The following is a 21,961-nucleotide window of genomic DNA, read 5'->3' on the forward strand; positions in this document are numbered from 1 at the left end:
TTACAAGAAAAAAACACAAACAAACCCATTCAAAAGTGGGCAAAGGACATGAACAGACACTTTTCAAAAGACATATATGAGGCCAACAAGCATATGAAAAAATGCTCATCATCACTGGTCATTAGAGAAATGCAAATCAAAACCACACTGAGATACCATCTCACGCCAGTTAGAATGGTGATCATTAAAAAATCTGGAGACAACAGATGCTGGAGAAGATGTGGAGAAATAGGAACACTTTTACAGTGTTGGTGTGAGTGTAAATTAGTTCAGCCATTGTGGAAGACAGTGTGGTGATTCCTCAAGGACCTAGAAATAGAAATTCCATTTGACCCAGCAATCCCATTACTGGTTATATATCCAAAGGATTATAAATCATTCTATTATAAAGACACATGCAAACATATGTTCATTGCAGCACTGTTTACAATAGCAAAGACCTGGAAACAACCCAAATGCCCATCGATGATAGACTGGACTATGTGGAAAGGACTGTAAGGAAAATGTGGCACATATACACCATGGAATACTATGCAGCCATAAAAAATGATGAGTTTGTGTCCTTTGTAGGGACATGGATAAATCTGGAAACCATCATTCTCAGCAAACTGACACAAGAACAGAAAATCAAACACTGCATGTTCTCACTCATAGGCGGGTGTTGAACAATGAGAACACATGGATACAGGGAGGGGAGCATCACACACTGGGGTCTGTTGGTGGGGGGAATAGGAGAGGAACAGTGGCGGGTAGGGAGTTGGGGAAGGATAACATGGGGAGAAATGTCAGATATAAGTGACAAGGGGATGGAGGCAGCAAAACACATTGCCATGTATGTACCTACGCAACAATCATGCATGTTCTGCACATGTACCCCAGAACCTAAAGTGCAATAAAATATACAATTAAAAAAAAATAAATTACAATTAAAAGAAAAGTCATATAGAAGCTAATTCACAAATAATAGAATTTTGTTTAAAGATAAACTATGGTTAGAAAAGTGATGACAACAGTACTCTTTTACATAAGTAGGATAATGAGATGTAAATTACCCAGCATCCAGCCCAGTGCCTGAATGCAACCAACTAGCAGTTTGTTAATTCACCATGTTCCCACATTTATATACAGATATTTGTACTAAGCATTGGAAAAATTCTAAAGGAAACAGCATTTATTTTTACTTTCCTTGCAGGAAAATGTCAAATACAAAAGGATGCTGTTGAGAAATTACACAAAACACGTTAGACTTAAGTAGTGGGTTTACTGCTTATGTCTAACATGTTTTGTTGTAATTTCTTAACAGCAACAACTTTCAAGGGATAGTTTTAAAAGCACAAATAGTTATACTTCAGTAACCCTCTTCAAATGGGAGTATCTTAAAACTTTCAAGGAATAGTTTTAAAAGCACAAATAGTTTTTACTTCGGCAACCCTCTTCAAATGGGAGTATCTTAAAACTTTCAAGGAATAGATAGTTTTAAAAGCACAAACAGTTTTAAGACCTAGGTAGTTTAATGGAATTGATTTCTGGATGCTAAATTTGCTAATGATCTCCTTCCCTAAAACTGTGAGGGGTAGAAATTTCCACTTCAAAGCAAATAATCAAGGATTTAAGATTTCTGACTTTTAATGGAAAATTTGTTCAGGTATTTATTAAAAATTGATGATGATGGAGATGAAACAGTTAAATGTTCTAATGACTATATTAGAAAAAGCCATAAGTTTTATTTTTAAACATCAATATTCACAATCTCCTCAAGATACTGTGAAAATATATTTTGCAATTAAATAGCTGTCAATATAAAACGTGCTAAGGATTAGATATTTCTTGACACTCTTGGGGAGATATTGAGCAAAAAAATTTGAAACGCACTATACCAAATCATGTCAAAGTTTTATTAACCTCTAATATTCCAATGCCAAGCTTCTAAATAAGCAACTATTTATGTTAAGCTCTGGACTATCTGAAGTGACAGAGAAGCTAGACTAATTAAAGAGGTCTTTGTAGAAATGGTGAGATTTGAGTAGGGTTTTAGGAATAGATACTGGGGATCTTGAAGAACTTGAGAAAAGATAAGTAAGCCTGAGTGGGAGGTAGGGGCCAGTAAGCATGCAGTTGTTGGCAGTAGAGGGAGAGTGATGTGCCCAGGTGGAGAAGGGAAACGGTTTTCAGATCGCAAGACACTTGAGTTCAAGTTTAGGTTTTACTACTTTTTGGCTGAATCACTTTGAAGAAATCTTAAGCTTATTTTAAAGATCAAATGAGAGGAAAGACAGGAAAGAAAGGGTTTTTTAAATTGTAACGTTACAGCCAGGTGCAGTGGCTCACACCTGTAATCCCAGCACTTTGGGAGGCCAAGGCAGGTGGATCATTTTTGGTCAGGAGTTTGAGACCTGTCTGGCCAACATGGGGAAACCCCATCTCTACAAAAAATACAAAAATTAACCAGTCGTGGTGGCCTATGCCTGTAATGCCGGCTACTTGGGAGGTCGCGGCAGGAGAATCGCTTAAGCCAAGGAGGCGGAGGTTGCAGTGAACCAAGATTGCTCCACTGTACTCCAGCCTGGGCGACAGAGTGAGACTCTGTCTCAAAAAGTAAAATAAATAAATTGTAAAGTTATAGTACACATTAGTCATTAAGGCCTTTCCAATTGGGAGCCACTGAACAGCAGCAGTTTGCATAATGGTCAAAAGCATGAGCTCTGGAACAACAGACTAGTTGGAAACAAAACTCCTTTCCCAAAGTTATGATCTTTGCCAGGTTAACAAAGTAACGAAACCTCTCTATGCCCTGCCAGGGTTATGCAAAAAAATGGAGATAACAGGGATCCACTTTACAGGGTTATTACCAGGATGAAGTGAGTTAATGCATGGAAAGAGCTTAAAAAAAAAAAAATAGTGCTCAAAATAGTTGCTTTATTGTGGTTGGTGGTGGTATTGTTTAAATTTAAATGTTATTACTCTGATTCTCAAATTGACATCAAGAGATTCTCACCAATAAGTATTTGTTGAATGAAGTCTTTCAAAGAAAGTGATAGGAGGGGCAGCAAAGTCTATTGAAGGGCTTTTATAATAAAAGTCACTAACATGGCCATGAGTTTTACAGAAAGAGTGTGTGGCAATGGTCCAGTGAAGTTCACTGCTGTCATAAATAACAAAGTAACATGCATCTTTTTCTCTTACTTAAAGGCCAAAAAGCAAAAGGATCTATTGTATTTTGTTCTACAAGAATATTTTGTGATGTAGTCAGTAGGACTGCATTTGTTCTTTAAAAGAACACAATTTATTAGAAATAATTTTGCCATATAGTGCCACATGCCACTTTGACCTTACTGAAAGGAGTTCTGACACCCAGTACTAACACAGCTTATTTTAAAGCACCCTTATCCATTATTAACATACCAAGCATAGAACCAAAGTCAGTAGAAAGACATAGCCCTTTGAATTTTGATTGTTATAGTCTGTAGTCATTTTAAAACTGTTACTGGAATATTTTTGAAATTACAGGGGTATTTCATAATTCATCATGTAAGCTCTTTTCAATAAACACATTATTTATATGCATTACATATACATACTAATTTATTAATATGCCCATTAATTTAACAAATATGTATTGAGCATTTATTTATTGAAAGGAGAATAATATATTTTCCTTTCAAAAGAAAAGATCGGTGTTCTACCCCACACCTGACTTTTCACACCACATTCAGAACAAACTGCATAGTTTTCCAGAAATTATTTTAGCAGCTTTAACTTGAAGTTAGCTTTCATAAATTTTGGCTAAAATCTGGACCAACAATGCAAAAATACAAAGGTCAGAAATGTATATTTTGAGAAAAGCATTTAAAAGATAAAGTTTGAACTTTTAAAAAGGAGTTCAGGTTACTGTAACTAATGGGAAATGTGCCAGACTGCACTGCTTTCTAACTTTATGCAAGCAATCTAAATGGGTTAAAATTCAGGATATATTCAATATTATGAGATTTTGCTGACAAATAATATGTATTAAGAAGCAACGATCAGCATTAGAAATTTTAAAACTTACAAGTATGTCTGGCCAGCGAGTAGTTGGATCCACCACTAGTCAACCCAAATCCCTCAGGAATTTGGCTAGAGCTTCGAGGTCTGGTCAATAGCTTAGGAGGTTCAATTTCAGCACCAAATTCAGCTCCTATTACTCCAAGTAAAACAATAGCAGTAGCTTGCTTTCGTCTTTCCTCATAAGATGTAGAAATTTTTTTCATTTGTGGGATACTTGATAAGCAACCTGAAAACCAAAACATAGAATCTCAATTTAAAACAAATCAATAGAAAAAAGACGTATGATTAGAAAAACATTCAATATTGCACATTCCGGAAAGAACAGTATTTCCAACAAATGGCACTAGGAGAAGTGGTTACAAAAGAATGAATTTAGATAGACTACATCTTTCAGCATGCAAAAAAGCAAAAACAAAAAACCCTGAAAATTGATCATAGTCCTAAATATAAGAGCTAAAACAAAAGAACTCTAAGAAGACAACATAGGTGTATATGTTTGCAATTTGGAGCTATATAATGATTTCTCAGATATGATACCAAAAGCATGAGTAATTTTTAAAAAATTTTACATAGGATTTCATCAATATTAAAAACTTTTGTGCTTAAAAAGATGAATCAAGAAATGATAAAGACAACTCACAGACTCAGAGAAACTCTTTATCAAACCATGTATCTAATAAAAATTATCTCCAGAATATATAAAAACTCTTATGACTCAATAGTAAGAACAATCTAAATAGATATTTTTCCAAAGTTGTATGAATAGTCAATATGCACATAAAAGAATGCTAAATATCATTAGTCATTAGGAAAATGCAACACAAAACCACAATGAGATACCACTTCACATCCACTAGAATGGCTGCAATTAAAAAGACCATCGCAGTGCTGTTGAGGATGCACAGAAATTGAAACCCTCATGCTTTGTTGAGGGGCATGATAAAAATGGCACAACTACTTTGGAAAAAAGTTTGGCAGATCCTCGACAAGTGTGACATAGAGTTACCATGTGGCCCAGCAATTCCACTCCAAGATATCTCCCAAAGAGAAGTGACACACATGTACACACAGACTTGTACATGGATGCTCTTAGCAGCATTCTTCAAAATAGACTTGGAAACAACTTAAATGTCCATCAACTGAATCATAAGGAAAACGTATTAGGTTGGTGCAAAAGTAATCACAGTTTTTGCCACAAATCGTGATTACTTTTGTACCAACCTAAGTATATTCATTCAAAATTAGATTACTCAGCAATAAAAAGGAATGAAGTACTGATACATGCCACATGAATGACGTTGAAAACACTAAGCTAAGGGGAAGAAGCTGGTCACAAAGGACCAGATATTGTATGATTCCATTTATATGAAATGTTCACAACAGGCAAATCCACAGAGACAGAAAGCAGATTAGTGGAGTGGGGTAAAATGGTTAACAATTGCTAATTAGTACTAGTTTTTGGGGGCAATGAAATGTTCTAAAATTAGATTGAGGTAGTATCTGCACAACCCCAAATATGCTAGGAATCACTGAATTCAACATTTTAAAAGGGTGACTTTTATAGAACATAAGTCTTACCTCAATAAATTTTTTTTAGAAAGATTGCTAATTAATTTATTAAGTTGTCCATTAATTGAACAAATATTTATTAGGCATTCACTTTGGATCAGATAATTACAAAGCATGAAAATAGCCCAGGTTTCTAAGAATCTCACAAGTGCATGAAAAAAAGAGAACATCTTGGATTTAAGACTTAAAGGATAAGTCTTCCAGCCAATAAGAGGGCTGGGCCATACAAAGAGGAGAAGGATGATTATTACATCCAGTATGTGCCAGAATGCAAAACAGCAATCAGATATTTGAAGAAATACTTGTTACTGGAGCAAAGTTCAGCATAGTCTCATATTCAGAAGAAAGAGCAGAAGGATACACAAAAATATTAAAGAAGTTTTTATATCTTTACTAGGATACCAATAAATAATAGGAAATTAACATTCCTAATACATAATATTACTTCTAAAAATTTCCTTTTTCAACCTCACTCCTGCCACATTCTTTTAAGACTTACAGTTCTGCCCTTTTTTAGTTCTACTCGACTCTAAAAATAGTCTACCATTATTTTTTGATATTTATTATGCATTATAAGCATCCACAGAATTGTTAGAAAACATACACAGAAATCATGACAAACATGTACACAACTAACAAACTTTATAAAATACTGATGTTTTCCAAAGGTTTTCAATTTTAATAAAGTAATTAACTAACCTGGGTATTATCAAAGCCTACCATAGACTGTGTCTTGACCTCACTGCCTTGCCCTCCTGCCCTAAAGGTCACCACAATTCTGACCTTTTCAAATTTTATATCTATTATTTAATCATATCAATGTTACTTGAAATAAATTAATATATTTTCTGGACTTGAACTATGCTTCCATATCTGGGGTAAACCCTGGATAAACGTATGCATGGATGGGCAGTGACAGATAGATACACCGATAGATAAAACACACCGACAGACAGACCCTGAACTAAATTTGCTAATAGGCTTTTTTACATGTATGTTTATAAGTGAGATTGCTCTATAATTTTCTTTTCATCTTCTATACTTAGTATCAACATAATACAAGCCCCAAAAAATGAGTTAAGTAATGTTCACTCTCTCAGTCCCTGAGGTCCCCCTTCCAACATTCCTTGAAAACAGTTGAAGGATTCTTGAAGTTTCATGAAAATTCTCCTCTAAAACTATTAAGAGTCTGCACCTCGGGACACTCCTTATGTAGAGTCAGAGGGTAGGAGATGGTGGCAAAAGTAGCAGGATGAAGGAGGGAATATTTATTATAAATTTATATTCTTTAATAGCTCCTTATTTAGTTTGACTTTCTTAAATCATTTCCGGCAGATTATAATTTTAAAAGATTTGTTTCATCTACATTTTTAAATGTATCGGTATGAAATTTATAGTATTCTCCACATGATTAAAAAAAACTCAAGTATACCAGCAGCTATGGATCCTTTAAACATTGCACATTTATATCTTCTCTAATATTATTTTTCATGCTTTTCCCAAAGTTTTCCTGGAAATATATATTTTACCAAATTATTTTTGTTTTGGTTTTGATTTTTGTAGAGACAGGGTTTCACTATGTTGCCCAAGGTGGTCTTGTACTCCCGGCCTCCAGTGATCTTCCTGCTTTCTCTTCCCAAAGTGCTGGGATTACAGGCATGGGCCACTTTGCCCAGTCTCAGATTATTTTTAAAAAAACACTTTGGTTTTGATCTTATGTATCACTGCTTTCTATCTCGTTAATTTCTGCTCTTATTTTTATGATTTCTCCTCTACTATCTTTAGATTATCCTTCTTTCTGTTTTGCTTCTAGTTTCTTATGTTGAAGAGCACTCACTTATTTTCACCATTTCATATTATGGTTAACATTGCCAGTCACATACTTAATACACACATTTTCCTCTTATCAATTTTTTTCTGAGTAGCAATGCACTCAGATCTTTTCAAAGTCCTTTCAGGAACTGAGGAAGCCATAGCCTAGCTCCTGGCTTTACATTTTATTCATGATGTATTTTAAGTCCTCTTTAGCTCATAGGAGCCAAAAGCCTGCTTCTGGAAAGCAGCTAATGGTTTCAGCCCAGATCATTACATTTCTATTTCATTACTGGTCCATAGAGACATCTTTTTTGAGTCAGTTATGTCTCTTTGGTTTTCTCTTTGTATATTTTATCCATCATAGCAATGTATTTGGCACAGGAGGATTAAAAAAGTGAACTCCTGGAGCCATCTTGATTGGAGGTCAGCTTTCTGCTTTTTCTAATATTAATCCACCCAGTTTTTCTGGCCACTTTCAGTTCTTTGCTTTATATGTTGATTAAATGAGTACAACAAAGGTCACTCAAAGCTCAGTATGCCAACCCAGAAATCAGCAGCAAGGCCCTCTGAATACTTTTTGGTATTTTGTTTTATTTTATCTATTTGTTTTGCTTTGTTGTTCTGTATTTCTGGAGGTAAGGCAAACTAAAGAGGTGCCAAACTGTGAGAGGCCTTGTATGGCAAGCTGAAGACTTCTAACCTATGGTTAATTGAAAGCCGCTGAATAGTTTTGTACAAGGTGGTGATGTTAGATTCATTTACTTTTAAATCATGGTAGTGGCAGTATGGAGGATGAACTGTCAGGTCAAATAAGACTGGTGTCAAGGAAAACCAAAAGAAGACTCATACAATGATCAGGTGGAGAACAGTAAGAACCAGTGGTGATAGGAGTTCATTCCATCCATTATTGAACTTAGATATTCAACATGTAAGAATTGCAGGTCTTATGTATGCCTGGCATTATGCTAGATAAAATTAATATAAGAAAAGTAAAGCCCTGCCCTCATTGAACTTAAGGGGTACTAGACAGGTATTGGAAATATATAGGTTACAGAATAAATGAGAACTTTCTGGATATAAAGAACAGTATGTCCAGGAACTTAAAGCATGAAGTGGCCTGTGGATTTCTATTTCAAGGACAGGTAAATTGGCTGGAACTCTAACCCTAGGGGAGAAAATGAGGCAGGAGAGGCAGGCAAAGGCCAGATCATATACGATTCTATAGGTCATATGCACATTCCAACTTGTATCCCACAAAGAGTAGGAAGATGTGCAAGATGAGTTTTAAACTATAGCATAACTTAATTAAATTTATGGTTTCAAAAATTCACTGTAAGCACACTATAAAGAATATTAGAAGTGGGGTGATCACTTGGGGGGTACTGAAGAAATCAAGATGAGAGATTACAGTGGATTTGGTTTTGCGATGTTAAACAGAAGATACAGGAAGTAGAGAGCTTTATGATACATGGTGAGGTCTGAGAAGATGGAAATATGGCAGAAAGATTTGAGATGTCATATCCTAAGTTCTTTTTAAACTTCCTGATTAAAACAAAACACCTATGTCAAGAAAGTAGATACAGCCTTTCCAGAACTTTAAAAAACTTCTGGAGGACATGACTTTATAGTATACACTTTAAATTCCATTGTTTAGCTGTGCTGAAAGGCACAAAAAATTCTGGATGTTGGCAAGGAGACCTAGTTGAATCTAATAAATGGAAATTATAGTATATTATAAAGAATCTAATAATTGAAAAAGAACTGAGAAAGTGGCATGAGAGCACATAAGGGAAAAAGGAGAGTTGGTTACCTAGAAAACGAAGATGGTAACACCAGAGAGTATTACTTACTTGGATTCCCAAAATGTTTGGTGTGATTATGAGTACAAAAAAGATTTGTTATTGCTCTTATGGTTTCTTAGCTTCTGCACATTGTACTTTTTATTTCTGAAGTTAGTTCTGGATGTTTGCCATTCACTTTTAAGTAGTGTATAGAAAGGAAAAATCTGAAAGGAGCCCACAGATAATAGATTTATCTTTAAAAGTATTCTAATTGCTCATGTAAAATTTTGGTTATGACCCATTTTCTTAATTTGTTGAATTTTGTATATGATATTTCAGATCACGTGCAGGTTGATTAATGATGCTCCAATGTTACAAATTATTTTGTCATGGTAAATCATATTTTATGAATTACATTTTTTAATAAAAATATTTTAAGTTAATAAATATTTAAAATATCTTCTAGTCTGATACCAAAGTATGCATTTCTCTCTTCATGGAAATTTTCTGGTTTAAAGACAGAGAGGAAGTGTCAGTAAAAGCAGTAGCAGGGATATGTTATTACATATTCAAAGTATGACACCAATCTGTGATAGCTATGGAAACTAAAGCAAGAAAAAAACACCTAAAAGTGTAATCGTACTAAGAAAAAAATCAATAATCATTGCCTCTGTGTTTAGAGGAACCTTAATTCTAGAAAAAGTGGTATGTAACAGTCTGATAATCTGTATCTCAGGGCACACATTTAAAACCAACTTTGTTTATGTATAAGAACAGGCACAGGAGGAAAAGCTCTGTGGCACTGCATCTAGATTCATGTACTATATATTTTATTCTTTACATAGCATTCTTGAAACAGGAAGCAAACCGAGCTCCCCTCCCCCATGTCTCAGCAAGAGCATGCTCCATAACAATAGTTCAAAGGAAAGCTCTATTCTGCAGTTGCACTGATTGTTCTGTCAGCTGACCTCTGCAGAAGGGAATTGCTAACCGCTGCCTTGCTCCTTAGCTGACAAATGAATGATCGCAGCTCCATCTATTTTCACTATGGCTGCCTCTAGCCCAGGTGCTCAGACAGAGAGCCTGGTGTGACATCTTAGATCAAGATGAATTGGCACAAACTCCTGATCCAAGATTGTTTTATACCATTTAATTTAGTTTCTTCCCCTGCTTGGATGAGCACAGCTCTGGTTATGGATTTCTATTCTAATGTACTGAAGCAGGCCCTGAAAGAAGCCAATGAAGCAGCTGCTGGAGCAAGGGACTGCAGGGATACTGATCAATAGGCAAGGCATTGACCCCAGCCGTTCAGCCTCTGCAACAGCCACTGCTTGAAGCGGGAGGGGGCACAGAAGCACACATGGGTTGCTTCCAGTAGGAAATTAAACAACAGGGGCATTTGGTGAGCTCCGCCTCCATCCCTGGTCCCCCACCTTCTCTATGTTCCTTTTGTTTAATTGCCTCAATTTTGTCTTAACTCCCACTCCTGGGGAAGGAATTAAGACTTCAGGGAAGTTTTAATACTGTACTTTCAGTCATGTGTAAATTTTATTCCTAAGCTAACGGAAAGAATAGTAACAGGTGCCCTCTGCTAAGTGGCCAAAATATGAAATCTTAATTAGCTGTGAAGTACATCACTTGGTGTAGTTTAAAGTTTGGTATGTACATAGGCGCATAAGAACACCGTCCAAATGGCAATTAACACTACTGATGCTGAATTTCTACAGTATGTAATTTTTATCAGGATTCAGATCTAAAAAGATGATAGCCCTTTGTTAATAAGGAAAGAGGTAAAAAAGAAGGAAAAAAGGAGTCCCTAAAGGAGACACTGACTGATTAGTGATTCTCTAAGGTAGAGATGTCCATCCCTGCTACTGTTCTAAAAATAACATGGCAATTTCTCATTCCTACAGTTTTTCAAATTTGGAAATATCTTTAAATGATTGGTTTGCCTGTATTTTCTGTTAAATAATAGAAGAAATATGTAATTAGTTGCAATATTTCCCTACAAACAGAATGACAATCAAATGAAAGATTTTGAGATATTAAAAATAAAATAATTCTGTAAAAGTAAACCTTTCTACAGTTTCATTTGTCTCATGAAAATTTGGTATTTTTTTCACAGAGACATACCTTCATTTAATCATGCTAAGGGATGACATGGAGATCCATTTTCTTGACAGGACGGTTGATCACCCTATCACAGTAAGAAAATTAATACCTTCAACCAGCCCTGTGTGGAAAACAGAAGCTACATGTGATGGTAAAGGACATAAATATTCTACATTTTAAGTTGCAAACAGAATACATGTTATGTGTGAAAATGATATGTAGTCTCATTATTGGGTTACTTACAACAAAATACGAGGCTTTAATTTTGATTAAAACAACCATTTACTTCATACAGTGTTCTTCAAAAGTACATAATTGTCTTCAGATTTAGCCTAATTGACTCTAGATTTATACAAACAGGAGTAAACACTTTACTTACAGCTTAACTAGAATACAGGTAAAATATTTGAGAAGTTTAAGCTATTTAAAGGGCTATGAGATATTGATTACTTCATTTAAAAAGCAGTCAGAGAGTGCAACCAAGAGGTCAAGATAAATTTAACAGTTTGAAGCACTTTACTAAATAACTCTAAAGATCATGTTAATTGGCTTTGTGCAGTTCTAGGGTAAAATTAATTTTATCCTAGCTTACAATAAAAGGATTAAAAGACATATTAAGTTCTTTGGTTTTAACTGGAATAGGAATCAATGGATTTGAATTAAGGCTAAAGGCGGTTTTATGAGAGATGGACTACTAGCAGATACTTTATACATGCTATTAGCCATATATTGATGGGGCTCTATTATTGCATTAAGTATTAAAACCTTGGATAAGTAGATACCACCAATTTACTACTCTGAGAATACACATTCAGAACTGTGCTTTGACCTGAAAAACCTGTTTTCAAACATTCAATTCCTTATTTAGAAATAAGTGTCATAATACTTGTTACAGCTGACTTATATATAAGTAAATTTCTAGTAAAAAATTAAAATATGATTGCATTCAATCAGAACTCCCTTCAGGATAATTATATTGAAAACATAAACTAAAATATATCATTAGGATTTTTTTTACCCAGCATATTATATTAAGATTTGGGTTAACATAACAACTATATGCCAGAAATTTCTGGCACAAGATGGAGTCCAAATGACATTCACAAGGATACAAATAGTTTCTAAACTTGGTATCAATTGCAATATACCCTAAAACAGTCTTTAAAAGATGAGAAATGTCCATTTGTTCATGATAAATAAAATTAAACAATAAAAGTGTTACTTTACTGTTAAATATTTATTAATATGTTTGAGAATCATATGTATAGAGAGATAAATTGGTTTTACTATTTGCTGCCTGGCAAAGTGAAAAATACAATTTGCATTTAGTAAGACATAATTTTAGAAACAGCCATGACTTTGTAAGACTTTACAAACTGATTAGAAAAACAGTGAGCTCCAAGATCTCACAGCAGAAAACTAAATGGCAACATGTAGAGACTAAAATAGTTTGGATTAAGCTAGAAAATACTTTCTATTATGGTTCTTTACAGTCTTGTTTCATTTGCAATAAAGTGTATTTGCTAATATTAGATTTTGATTAATTATTAAAGAGCTTGAGCAAACTTAGCAAAGTGAACTTTGTTAATATTGACAATCCGGAGGACAAGCGAACTTTCAGAACTAAGACATGATTTCCTATGCACAATGTCTGCACATGGTTAGAAGAAATATAGTCTAAGCACATCATTCAAAGCCCTACCAATGCTAGTCAATAAAGCAACAAAATATTTATTTCTGTTTTCAGACCAGTAAAATATTCTTCTAAAATTTTCATTTTTATTTATTTATCTTTTCTCACTCCCAAGGATATTTTAAATGTGATACGGCATTATCAACACACACTGACTATAAAAAGCATATGTAAAATTGTATGCTGTACTAAGACCAGTTTAAAACTATACATGATAGTGAAAAGTGTCCGATCAAAATATATTTCAAACTAGATCTTCAAAAGTGAGTTAAATTCAAATTGTCCTTAGATGTACTTTAATCAAAATAACTTAACCTTTCTCCTGACCACCCACATTGAGGCGAGACATGGTGGCTCACACTTGTAATCCTAGCACTTTGGAGGGTGAGGCAGGAGGATTGCTTGAGCCCAGGAGTTCAAGACCAGCCAGGGCAACAGAGCAAGACTCCATCTCTAAATTTAAATTGATATACCTGGTTGCCTAATGGAATATTAACACTTTAAGATCTAGCTTCTTAATTATCACTGTATGCTGGTAATCAAATGTTAATTCTATATTTACATACGCATAGATACATTACATGTACATAATTATATAATAACACATAAGTATACAGCATTCTTAGTGAAGGTACTAAGACATAACACCTAAGGAAGCTAGAACTACACTTCTGTGATTTTTCAAAAACATGTTTTAGAATCATAATGAGAAAAATGTTGGCCCTCAGTGGAGTTTTCACAGCGTGAATAAATTGTTTCTATATATGTATGGCTCCAACGTTTTCCATACCTACTTGCTGTTCTTAGGTTGCTTAAAGTAGGGATGAAGTACAACACCACAAAAATGTCAAATTTTACCAGATATATAACAATAGTCTTTCAAAAAAGCTTGCTAACAATGGGGGGAAAAAACCTTAAAAATAAAAATCTTTTAATATTCATTTTTGAAACAACTTGGCTTTAAAAGAATTTCAAATGCTACATAAGTCACCCAATGTACCCCAAGTCTTTGAAGTCAAATACCTCAAAGATAAATGTATTAAATGGGAACACATAAAGACATAGATTGGTGACAGTCCAGGTTGGGAGAAAGGACTCACGATCTCACTGTCCTGGTGGTGAATCCAGGTTTCATAGGCTAATGTGGAGGACGTATGTTGTGGATCCATGCCATTGTAAATGTATGTAATTAAGTTCGTTTTTCTAAACCAAATGTGTTTATATAAATGTTACATATTATGTTCATTTGTTGGCATAACTTAGAGCTCTGCAATTTCTACAAAATGTGGCAAATAAATTTTGGTGATATAAAAAAATAAAATTGTACATGGTTGTATGGCCAACATGTAAATTTCTACTTGTGCACCTAAAGTAAATAAAATAAAGTGTGCAAGTTTTCTGTGTCTTCTTCTTTGCCTCCCAATGAGAAATTGAACTGATAAAAAATGGCTGTCATAGGGCACTATTAACACTTACTTTCAAATTTTCAAATTATCAAAGCTAGTGTGTGCACAGCTAATATTACGTTAGCAGCATAAGATTTTCCCCCACTGTATTAAACACATACTTTAGTTGCTTTGTGACACATCTGCCAATGTTTTCTTCACATCTACTGATAGAACATATGAAATTTGCTTCCCAAATCTAAGAGGCTTTTACTGCTGTTGTTGCTCCTGCATTATGTCCCCTCCTCACTTGAAAACTGAAGTAAACAAACATGCTATTAATTTGTATGTATGCACGATAGCCCCCTGCTGGAACACAATAGGTTCTGCAAATGCATATTTCTTTCTGTGGATGCTGATTAAGCCATTTTGAAATAATGCCTCTTGTATACACATGTATTACATGTGTGTGTATTTAACAAAATAGACAAAGCTATTTCCCAGTAAATCAGATAAATGCAAAATATATGACCATTCTAAAATGATTTTCTTTTTCAAAGAAATAATCACTCCTCTGAAGGTGTCTCAATTATTTTGATAATTATCACTCTTAAGCTTTGAGGGCAATTTACGTTTTTCAAGTAATTCATGTAACAATTTCTTATTTTTCACAAAGGTTCTGTCTTATACCTATTTTCTCACCATCTGATCATAATATATTTCTTTTCATTCTACCTGAATATCAAGTTAATTTTTTTTCTTTGCCTTTACTATTAGTGCAAACATTCTCAGTTTGAGAGGAAATTGAGATTTTAGTAATCCCATGTATCTAAGACATTTAAGTAATCAAAAGTCTTGTAGGTAAAAACTACCTCCAAAAATGTTGAATTTTTGTTTCAATTGAACTTTCAAAGATGAATCTGATAAACATGCCAAATTTTAAAAACTATAAATTGTAACACTGAGACCATTATTCACATTTTCATGAGAAAAGGAGTATTTCAGAAACACAGTGGTTAGTGGCTTGTAAAATTATACAAATCTGAAAACACAGCAAATCATTCTCATATATATTTTCTCATACAGTTACTACTTAGAAAAAGACAACTCTGGCAATGAGATTTACTTATAAAAATAGTGGAGTAGACATGGTACGTTTCTGTAAAAGAGCAAATGGAAAACATAAGACAACATTTGGTGGACTGATAGAATACCTCCTACGAAGATTTTATCTGTCCATGACAGCACAGTAAGAATTAAATAAACCTAAGGTGATATTTATTTATAAAATGACAAATCATTTATTGGATTTGCTTAAAAAATATTTTCACCTAGGTAATTATCAACTCAGTGATATAAAAACTGAGATGAAAACGACTTGCTGCTCTACTTCTGAGATATTAACAAGTACATCTGTTCATTTATAAAAAGTAACTGCAGTATTCATTTTTTTGAATTATATTAATGAAACAATGACACATGACTAAAAGTTACCATTTTTTAAAGGTTCATTTGGAATAAATTATCAAAAGGATCTCTAGCTTTGAAAAACGATCACCTTATTTTATATCTTCAGCTTTCTTTACTGTAAGTAGAAATAAAGGAGCATAGTTAGGGGCAACATAGTATCTTGGAAATTAATGTCCATGCCTTGGTGGTAACTGCAGATCTTGGAAAAATTGTGGTGGTAAAGCCCAGAGCAAAGTTTTACAGTAAAGACTTTAATTACCCAGTCCACGAGTAGCAGCCATACATTAGATTTTATCTTTTAATTCTATTTAAGTATCCTCAATTATTGAAACTTGATAAAGATTAACATATTCAACAACTTATTAAGAAGTAAAGAAATTTAAAGAAGAGATATAAAAAAATTTAAAAGAAAAATAAATAAGAGAAATAAATAAGATATGTAAAGGAGAAATGAAATAGATCAAAAACAATTTTGAATTTTAATTCACTAATCACATTAATAAATCAAGAAAGCAAATCTTTAAAGAAGAAAAAGACAAATAAGCAAAAGCAACTAAGCATTTACGCTAAAAGTTTAAAAGCCACGGACAAAGTAAATCATAGCCTCAGGCTATTAGGTATACATTGATTGTTAGTCCACAAATGTCTTAGAAAGTTGTCGAACAACAGCCAAAGAAATACGCATATTGGTAAGCGGCTTATGCCAATTTTCCCAGAGATTTCTAAGTAGCATCAGAGAACTTGAAGAACTAGAAAGCCTGAATTGCTCTTAGATAGCTATACACAATTTTCATTTCTGATCTTGTTACATGTTTTGAGTTTTCATTATTTTTAAGCTACATGTAGAGAAATGAATTATGTGCCTACAAAATTATTTCAGATGATTTTAAAATTATTTTACATTTTCTCATTTTATGAGGGAGATAACCAGTCTATCAAATTAATTCTAGTTGTTACTTGCCAATTTTTTTCCACAGACCTTTTTTCTATATACATAATTTCTTTTACTATATATCTTTTTACAAATGAGCATATATATTAAAATTTACTATTATTTACTGTACTACTTTATAAGATTTCCTATTATCTAGTTAATTTCATTTAAAATTTGGGTCTGAGTTGCCCCTTTGGCAAATATCAAACCGAAACTGCTTTCAGACCTTGAATTTTTGCACAATTATTCCAATGTTTAACTTAGCACATATGCCTAGAGATACTAAATATCTAATTCACTAATGTATTACAACTATGGATTTGGAAAGGCTACCACTCCAGAAATAAACATTAAGAGAAAACTTTAATGTTTGCCTATATACGTATGTAGTCAGATACTCAGGTTTGTAAGATGCCATGCCATTTTTCAAAACTAATTTTAAAACAATCTGTTTCTGCTACATGATACAACATAATCATTTTCTCAAAATTCTCCCTATCTATCTCCCTCCCAATGATTTGAATCATTAGGTTACTTTGGAACTTTGAAGACTAATCTCTTAATTAGCCTTTTATTAAGACAAAAATAACAGCATATATAAAAACTTAGAAAACATATGTATTGATGTTGGGCAAACATACATACTTAGGATGGCCCTTACTGTACTTAAACTGTTCTGAGACTTTAAAAAAAATTTTAGGCTGGGTGTGGTGACTCATGCCTGTAATCCTAGCACTTTGGGAGGCCGAGACAGGCAGATGGCTTTTGAGTTCAAGAGTTCAAGTCCAGCCTAGGCAAAATGGTGAAACCCCATCTCTATTAAACATACAAAAGAAAAAAAATTTAGCCAAGTGTGGTGGTAAGTGCTTGTAGTCTCAGCTACTACAGAGGCTGAGATGGGAGAATCGCTTGAGCCCAGCGAGCAGAGGTTGCAGTTAGCTGATACTGTGCCACTGCACTGCAGCCTGGGTGACAGATTGAGATCCTGTCTCATAAATAAATAAAGTTGATACAGAATAGATGTACATATTTTCAGGGTATATGTGATAATTTAATACATTCATGTAATTTGTAAAGATCAAATGAGTGTAACTGGGATATTCATCATCTTAAATATTTGTCTTTTCTTTATGGTAGAAAGGTTCAAATTATTCTCTTCTAGTTATTTCAAAATACACAACAGGCTCTGAGACTTTCTGACAGGACAAAAAAAGGGACATAAAGTCAAGAGGAAATAAACTTTACTGAGAACTCCTACCACCACTGCCATAAAATCACCAGTGTCAGTATCACAGATTGCCATATGATGGCTCAACACTGACAAAAATAATCCAAAGCAAGAATTTAATATGTGCTTATAATTTCTCTGAAACATAACTTCTCTTATTAGCAAAGGAAAAAATAAATAATTTAATGCTTAATCCATTGTTTTTGATTTCTAAAAAATACTTAATAGTATTTACTTATGGAAAAAATCTTTCAAAATAAGTAAAAGATAAAAAGGACCCCAGCTTAAAAACATCAACAAAAAAGTGAAGTTTTATTTTTTACTTAAGGTGCTTCATACATCTACTAATACTGTATTTGTTATAATGACATAATTATATGCCTACTACAATCAATTTCCATATTCTTTTAAAAAACAGAAAAACCATTAAGATCTAAAAAAACCAAAAAACATATCAGAAGCTGAGTATGTAAAGCATCTCTTAGGGCCAAGATAAGATGACTGGGTGAATCTTAAAATTTTAGAGAAAAAAAGGATATCATAGAGCTGCTCTTCTAATCAGATCAACAGATATTTTATAGACAGAAAAAGTTAAGTAGGTGAGTTGTGCAAGTCACAAGGTGAAGGGCACAAACAGATGTGGCATTCCTGGCAACATCATTTTGGATGGATCACCAGAATCTTCACTGGCCTATAATTGCAGTGTTTATTACACAGAAATTAGTTAACATTTGACTCCTACTCCAACATGAATCTCTATTATGTATCTTCAAATCTTATATAGTTTTAAATGTTTCTTTAAAAATAATAAGCAAGCAAAATTTATAATTAAAAAAGTCTTTAAAAAAGTTTTAGACCATATCTAATGTTATATATATTTACTACAGTTATCTTAAAAAAAATGTAGAAAATTCCAGAGGAGATATTCTATCAAGCATATGAAGTAACTATAGTAAATTGTTTTACTGTTTTTATATAGAAGACACATATGAAATACTGAAACATACCAAAAACAAAGTACTGAGCATAAATGCATTACCATACAGAAACCAAATACTTAAATGATTTAACAGAATGATAAAATCAGCATGCCTTCCACAGAAACATCAACCATTTCCACAGAAGAAAAATTTTGCCAAATATTACATACAGTCAAAAACACTAATACAAAATATGAATTTAAATATTTATTTTGCTACATAAATCTTCCTGTAAGTTAATGTCTACTATAAACATGCATGTGAAAATATTTTCCTAAGTCACATACTGTACCCCACAAAATTGCAAATAAATTCATAATCATTTCCAAAGTTTACTATGTAACATCAAATAATAGCTAAGAATCAACATAAGGGTTAAGACAATCATTTTCCACTGCATACTAGTGCTATTCTAAGCCAATAGTGTGTTTAAATCCACACCAATGAAATCAATACAGCACTGTTCTATTCAAGGTGAGACCAAATAAACCTGTCTGAAGCTTTGAGAAATAGGCTTTGCAGTATACTTTGAGTGCTAAATGCCTTTCAGTACAGAGATCTGTCATTAAATAATCATTAGCCATCATTCACTCTTCCTAAAAAGCTTAACATCTAAACTTGTTCAGCATCCACTAAAGCATTCGTATAGACTACCAAGTAAGTACTCATTAGCACTTAGAGGTGTTTCAACCACTCTGTTTTACCATGCATCATCTTTTCAAAAAAGACTGCAAAATATTAATATATATTTACTGTTGGATTAGAGTGCAATGAATACAAATGATTAGTAAAAAGGATATCAATGTAATGATCGGTCTTGTTTGGATAACACAGCATAACCTCACAGAGCTACAATCAACTCTTTCCTGGTTAATCTATCCAAATAAAACCCAATGTCTTTCCTCCCACTGAGTATCATATATTATTCAGTACCACATATATGTCAAATGAAATTAAGTTAATAATGATAGAGAATTCATCAGGAGGCAGTCTGGGCTTTGATCCGAAATGCATTTTAAAATAATGCTTCCTTTATCAACGCTATTCATATCTCAATTGCTAAATATCTACTATAATGGACCCTGACCTATTTTAGATATCATGAAGTAGAGAGACAAAACTGAGATACATTTTTCTTCTATTAGCTGAGAGGTTAAATAAATAACAAGAATGATCTTTATTTAGTAATGTTATTAGATGAAATGTATAAATTTGATGGTCAAGGTAATTTTCTTTGTACTGATAAGAAGTCAATTTTTTGTATGCTATTATACTAATCCTCTCCATTTCAAGTTAATGTTTATTAAAATGTCATTTTTGCAAGACATTAATTTGTTCTTCATTTTTAAAAGTTCAAATAAAAATATATGGCCAGATACTTATGATCTCATTTACAGTTTTATAACATCATTTTCAATTTAATACAGATTTCAACCTAAGTGAGAGTCATGACATTAAACATTTCATTTAACCAGATATTTGATATTTTCCCAGAAGTATTTAGATACCTAAATACAAAATAAATGTATTATTTTAGCTATTAGGTACTTTAAATACATATTGTATAAATATAACTTTTAATATTTAGAAATGTTCTAGTATTCTAAATATTCTAAGTCCATTTTATCTATGACTTTTTCATTTTTCTCTCAAGATCGCAACAAAGTTTCAATTGCTAAGATATGAGCAAGTAAAATACTACTTGGATAGTTTGGTAAATGTAATATCACAGTATTATATTTCAATTTATAAAACATTTTAAGCCTCAGAAATTAAAGAAGGTAATATTATATAAAACCAAAACTCATCGCAAATCATTTTATTGGTCAAGTTGTCTTTTACATGCAGTGTTGAGATTTTTGGAACTTTTTCAATACATTACAAGATATAAAACGGCCATTCATTTTCACTTGTTAAGGTGCATCAATAGGTACACTGAACTGATCAAACAGCTAACTAAAAACAAAGTACCAATTTAGTCATTATGAAAAGGACAAACTTCTTTGGAAAAATTCAAGAAAAATAACAAAGCTAAAAGTCATCTATTAATACTTGTATAATATGCAGGTAAGAAAAAAGGTAATATCCAAAGTCAGCTAGAATAATGTAAATATAAATTAGTTACTTTCTTAGAAAAGCCCCAATTCTCAAAATTTTATACTTTTGCAATAAATAAAAATGTTTACAATTATAATAATTTGCCAGAAAATGTAACACTTTTGCAAAAATATGTAATTTACAAAATTAGTACCACTGAACCTGATTATGGTCTGCCTTCTCGTAGAGGTATATTTTTTCAAAACCTCAGTAAAGTCTCATTTCTTAATCTATAAAACAGTGCTGGCAAAGTGCTTTTATCACTCTCAAATTCTGTACCAAGAATCTCACATTGCTAATCCCTTCCTGACTACAGAATCAATATTTATAACACCTTTCTTAAATTTTAAGAAATGTTTGCTTCTTTATTATTACAATCATTTAATTTAAAACAAAACTGATTTATTATCCCTACAATTCAATTTAGCCTCTTTAAGGCAAAAATAAGAAAAGGAATTTTATTTGTCCTCTCTAACACTACAATTGTTTTGTATATACTAAACAACTACGTTATAAAAAAGAAACAAAATGTTGTTTTCAAATAATTCATGCCTTTAAAGATATGTTAGATTAACTGTTAATACAAAAACATGATCAATAAAAGCAATTCATTCTTGACTCTCAAATCTCACTGGGTATAGGTGAAACTTCAATAAAACCGGTACTCTTCTGGATTTTACATTTTGAAGCATGATTACTATTTTATTGAAAAGTATATAGGAGTAACACACGATTCTAAATTATAGTCATTTTGAAACTAAGTTGCAACTTATCCTGATTCTTTATGAACAGACTAGGTTTTTATTGGAAATCAATTGGAAGGCAGGTAAAATTAGATAGCCATGGTTACCAG

At 32.9% G+C, this 21,961-nt stretch overlaps 1 protein-coding gene across 4 annotated transcripts in view; it reads right to left on the bottom strand.

Moving 5' to 3' along the window:
• Positions 1 to 21,961, bottom strand: part of WDR7 (WD repeat domain 7) — a 390,653-nt gene that overhangs the window by 141,815 nt on the left and 226,877 nt on the right. For all 4 annotated transcript variants that reach the window (XM_064379106.1, XM_012446433.2, XM_012446431.2 and 1 more), the window contains one exon: positions 4,049 to 4,270. In XM_064379106.1, coding sequence (XP_064235176.1) covers positions 4,049 to 4,270 — 222 coding nt within the window. The remainder of the gene's footprint in view (positions 1 to 4,048; positions 4,271 to 21,961) is intronic.

The sequence above is a fragment of the Aotus nancymaae genome, unplaced genomic scaffold (genome assembly GCF_030222135.1).
Source record: "Aotus nancymaae isolate 86718 unplaced genomic scaffold, 86718_ANA_hifiasm-v0.15.2.pri h1tg000020l, whole genome shotgun sequence".
Classification (NCBI taxonomy): Eukaryota; Metazoa; Chordata; class Mammalia; order Primates; family Aotidae; genus Aotus; species Aotus nancymaae.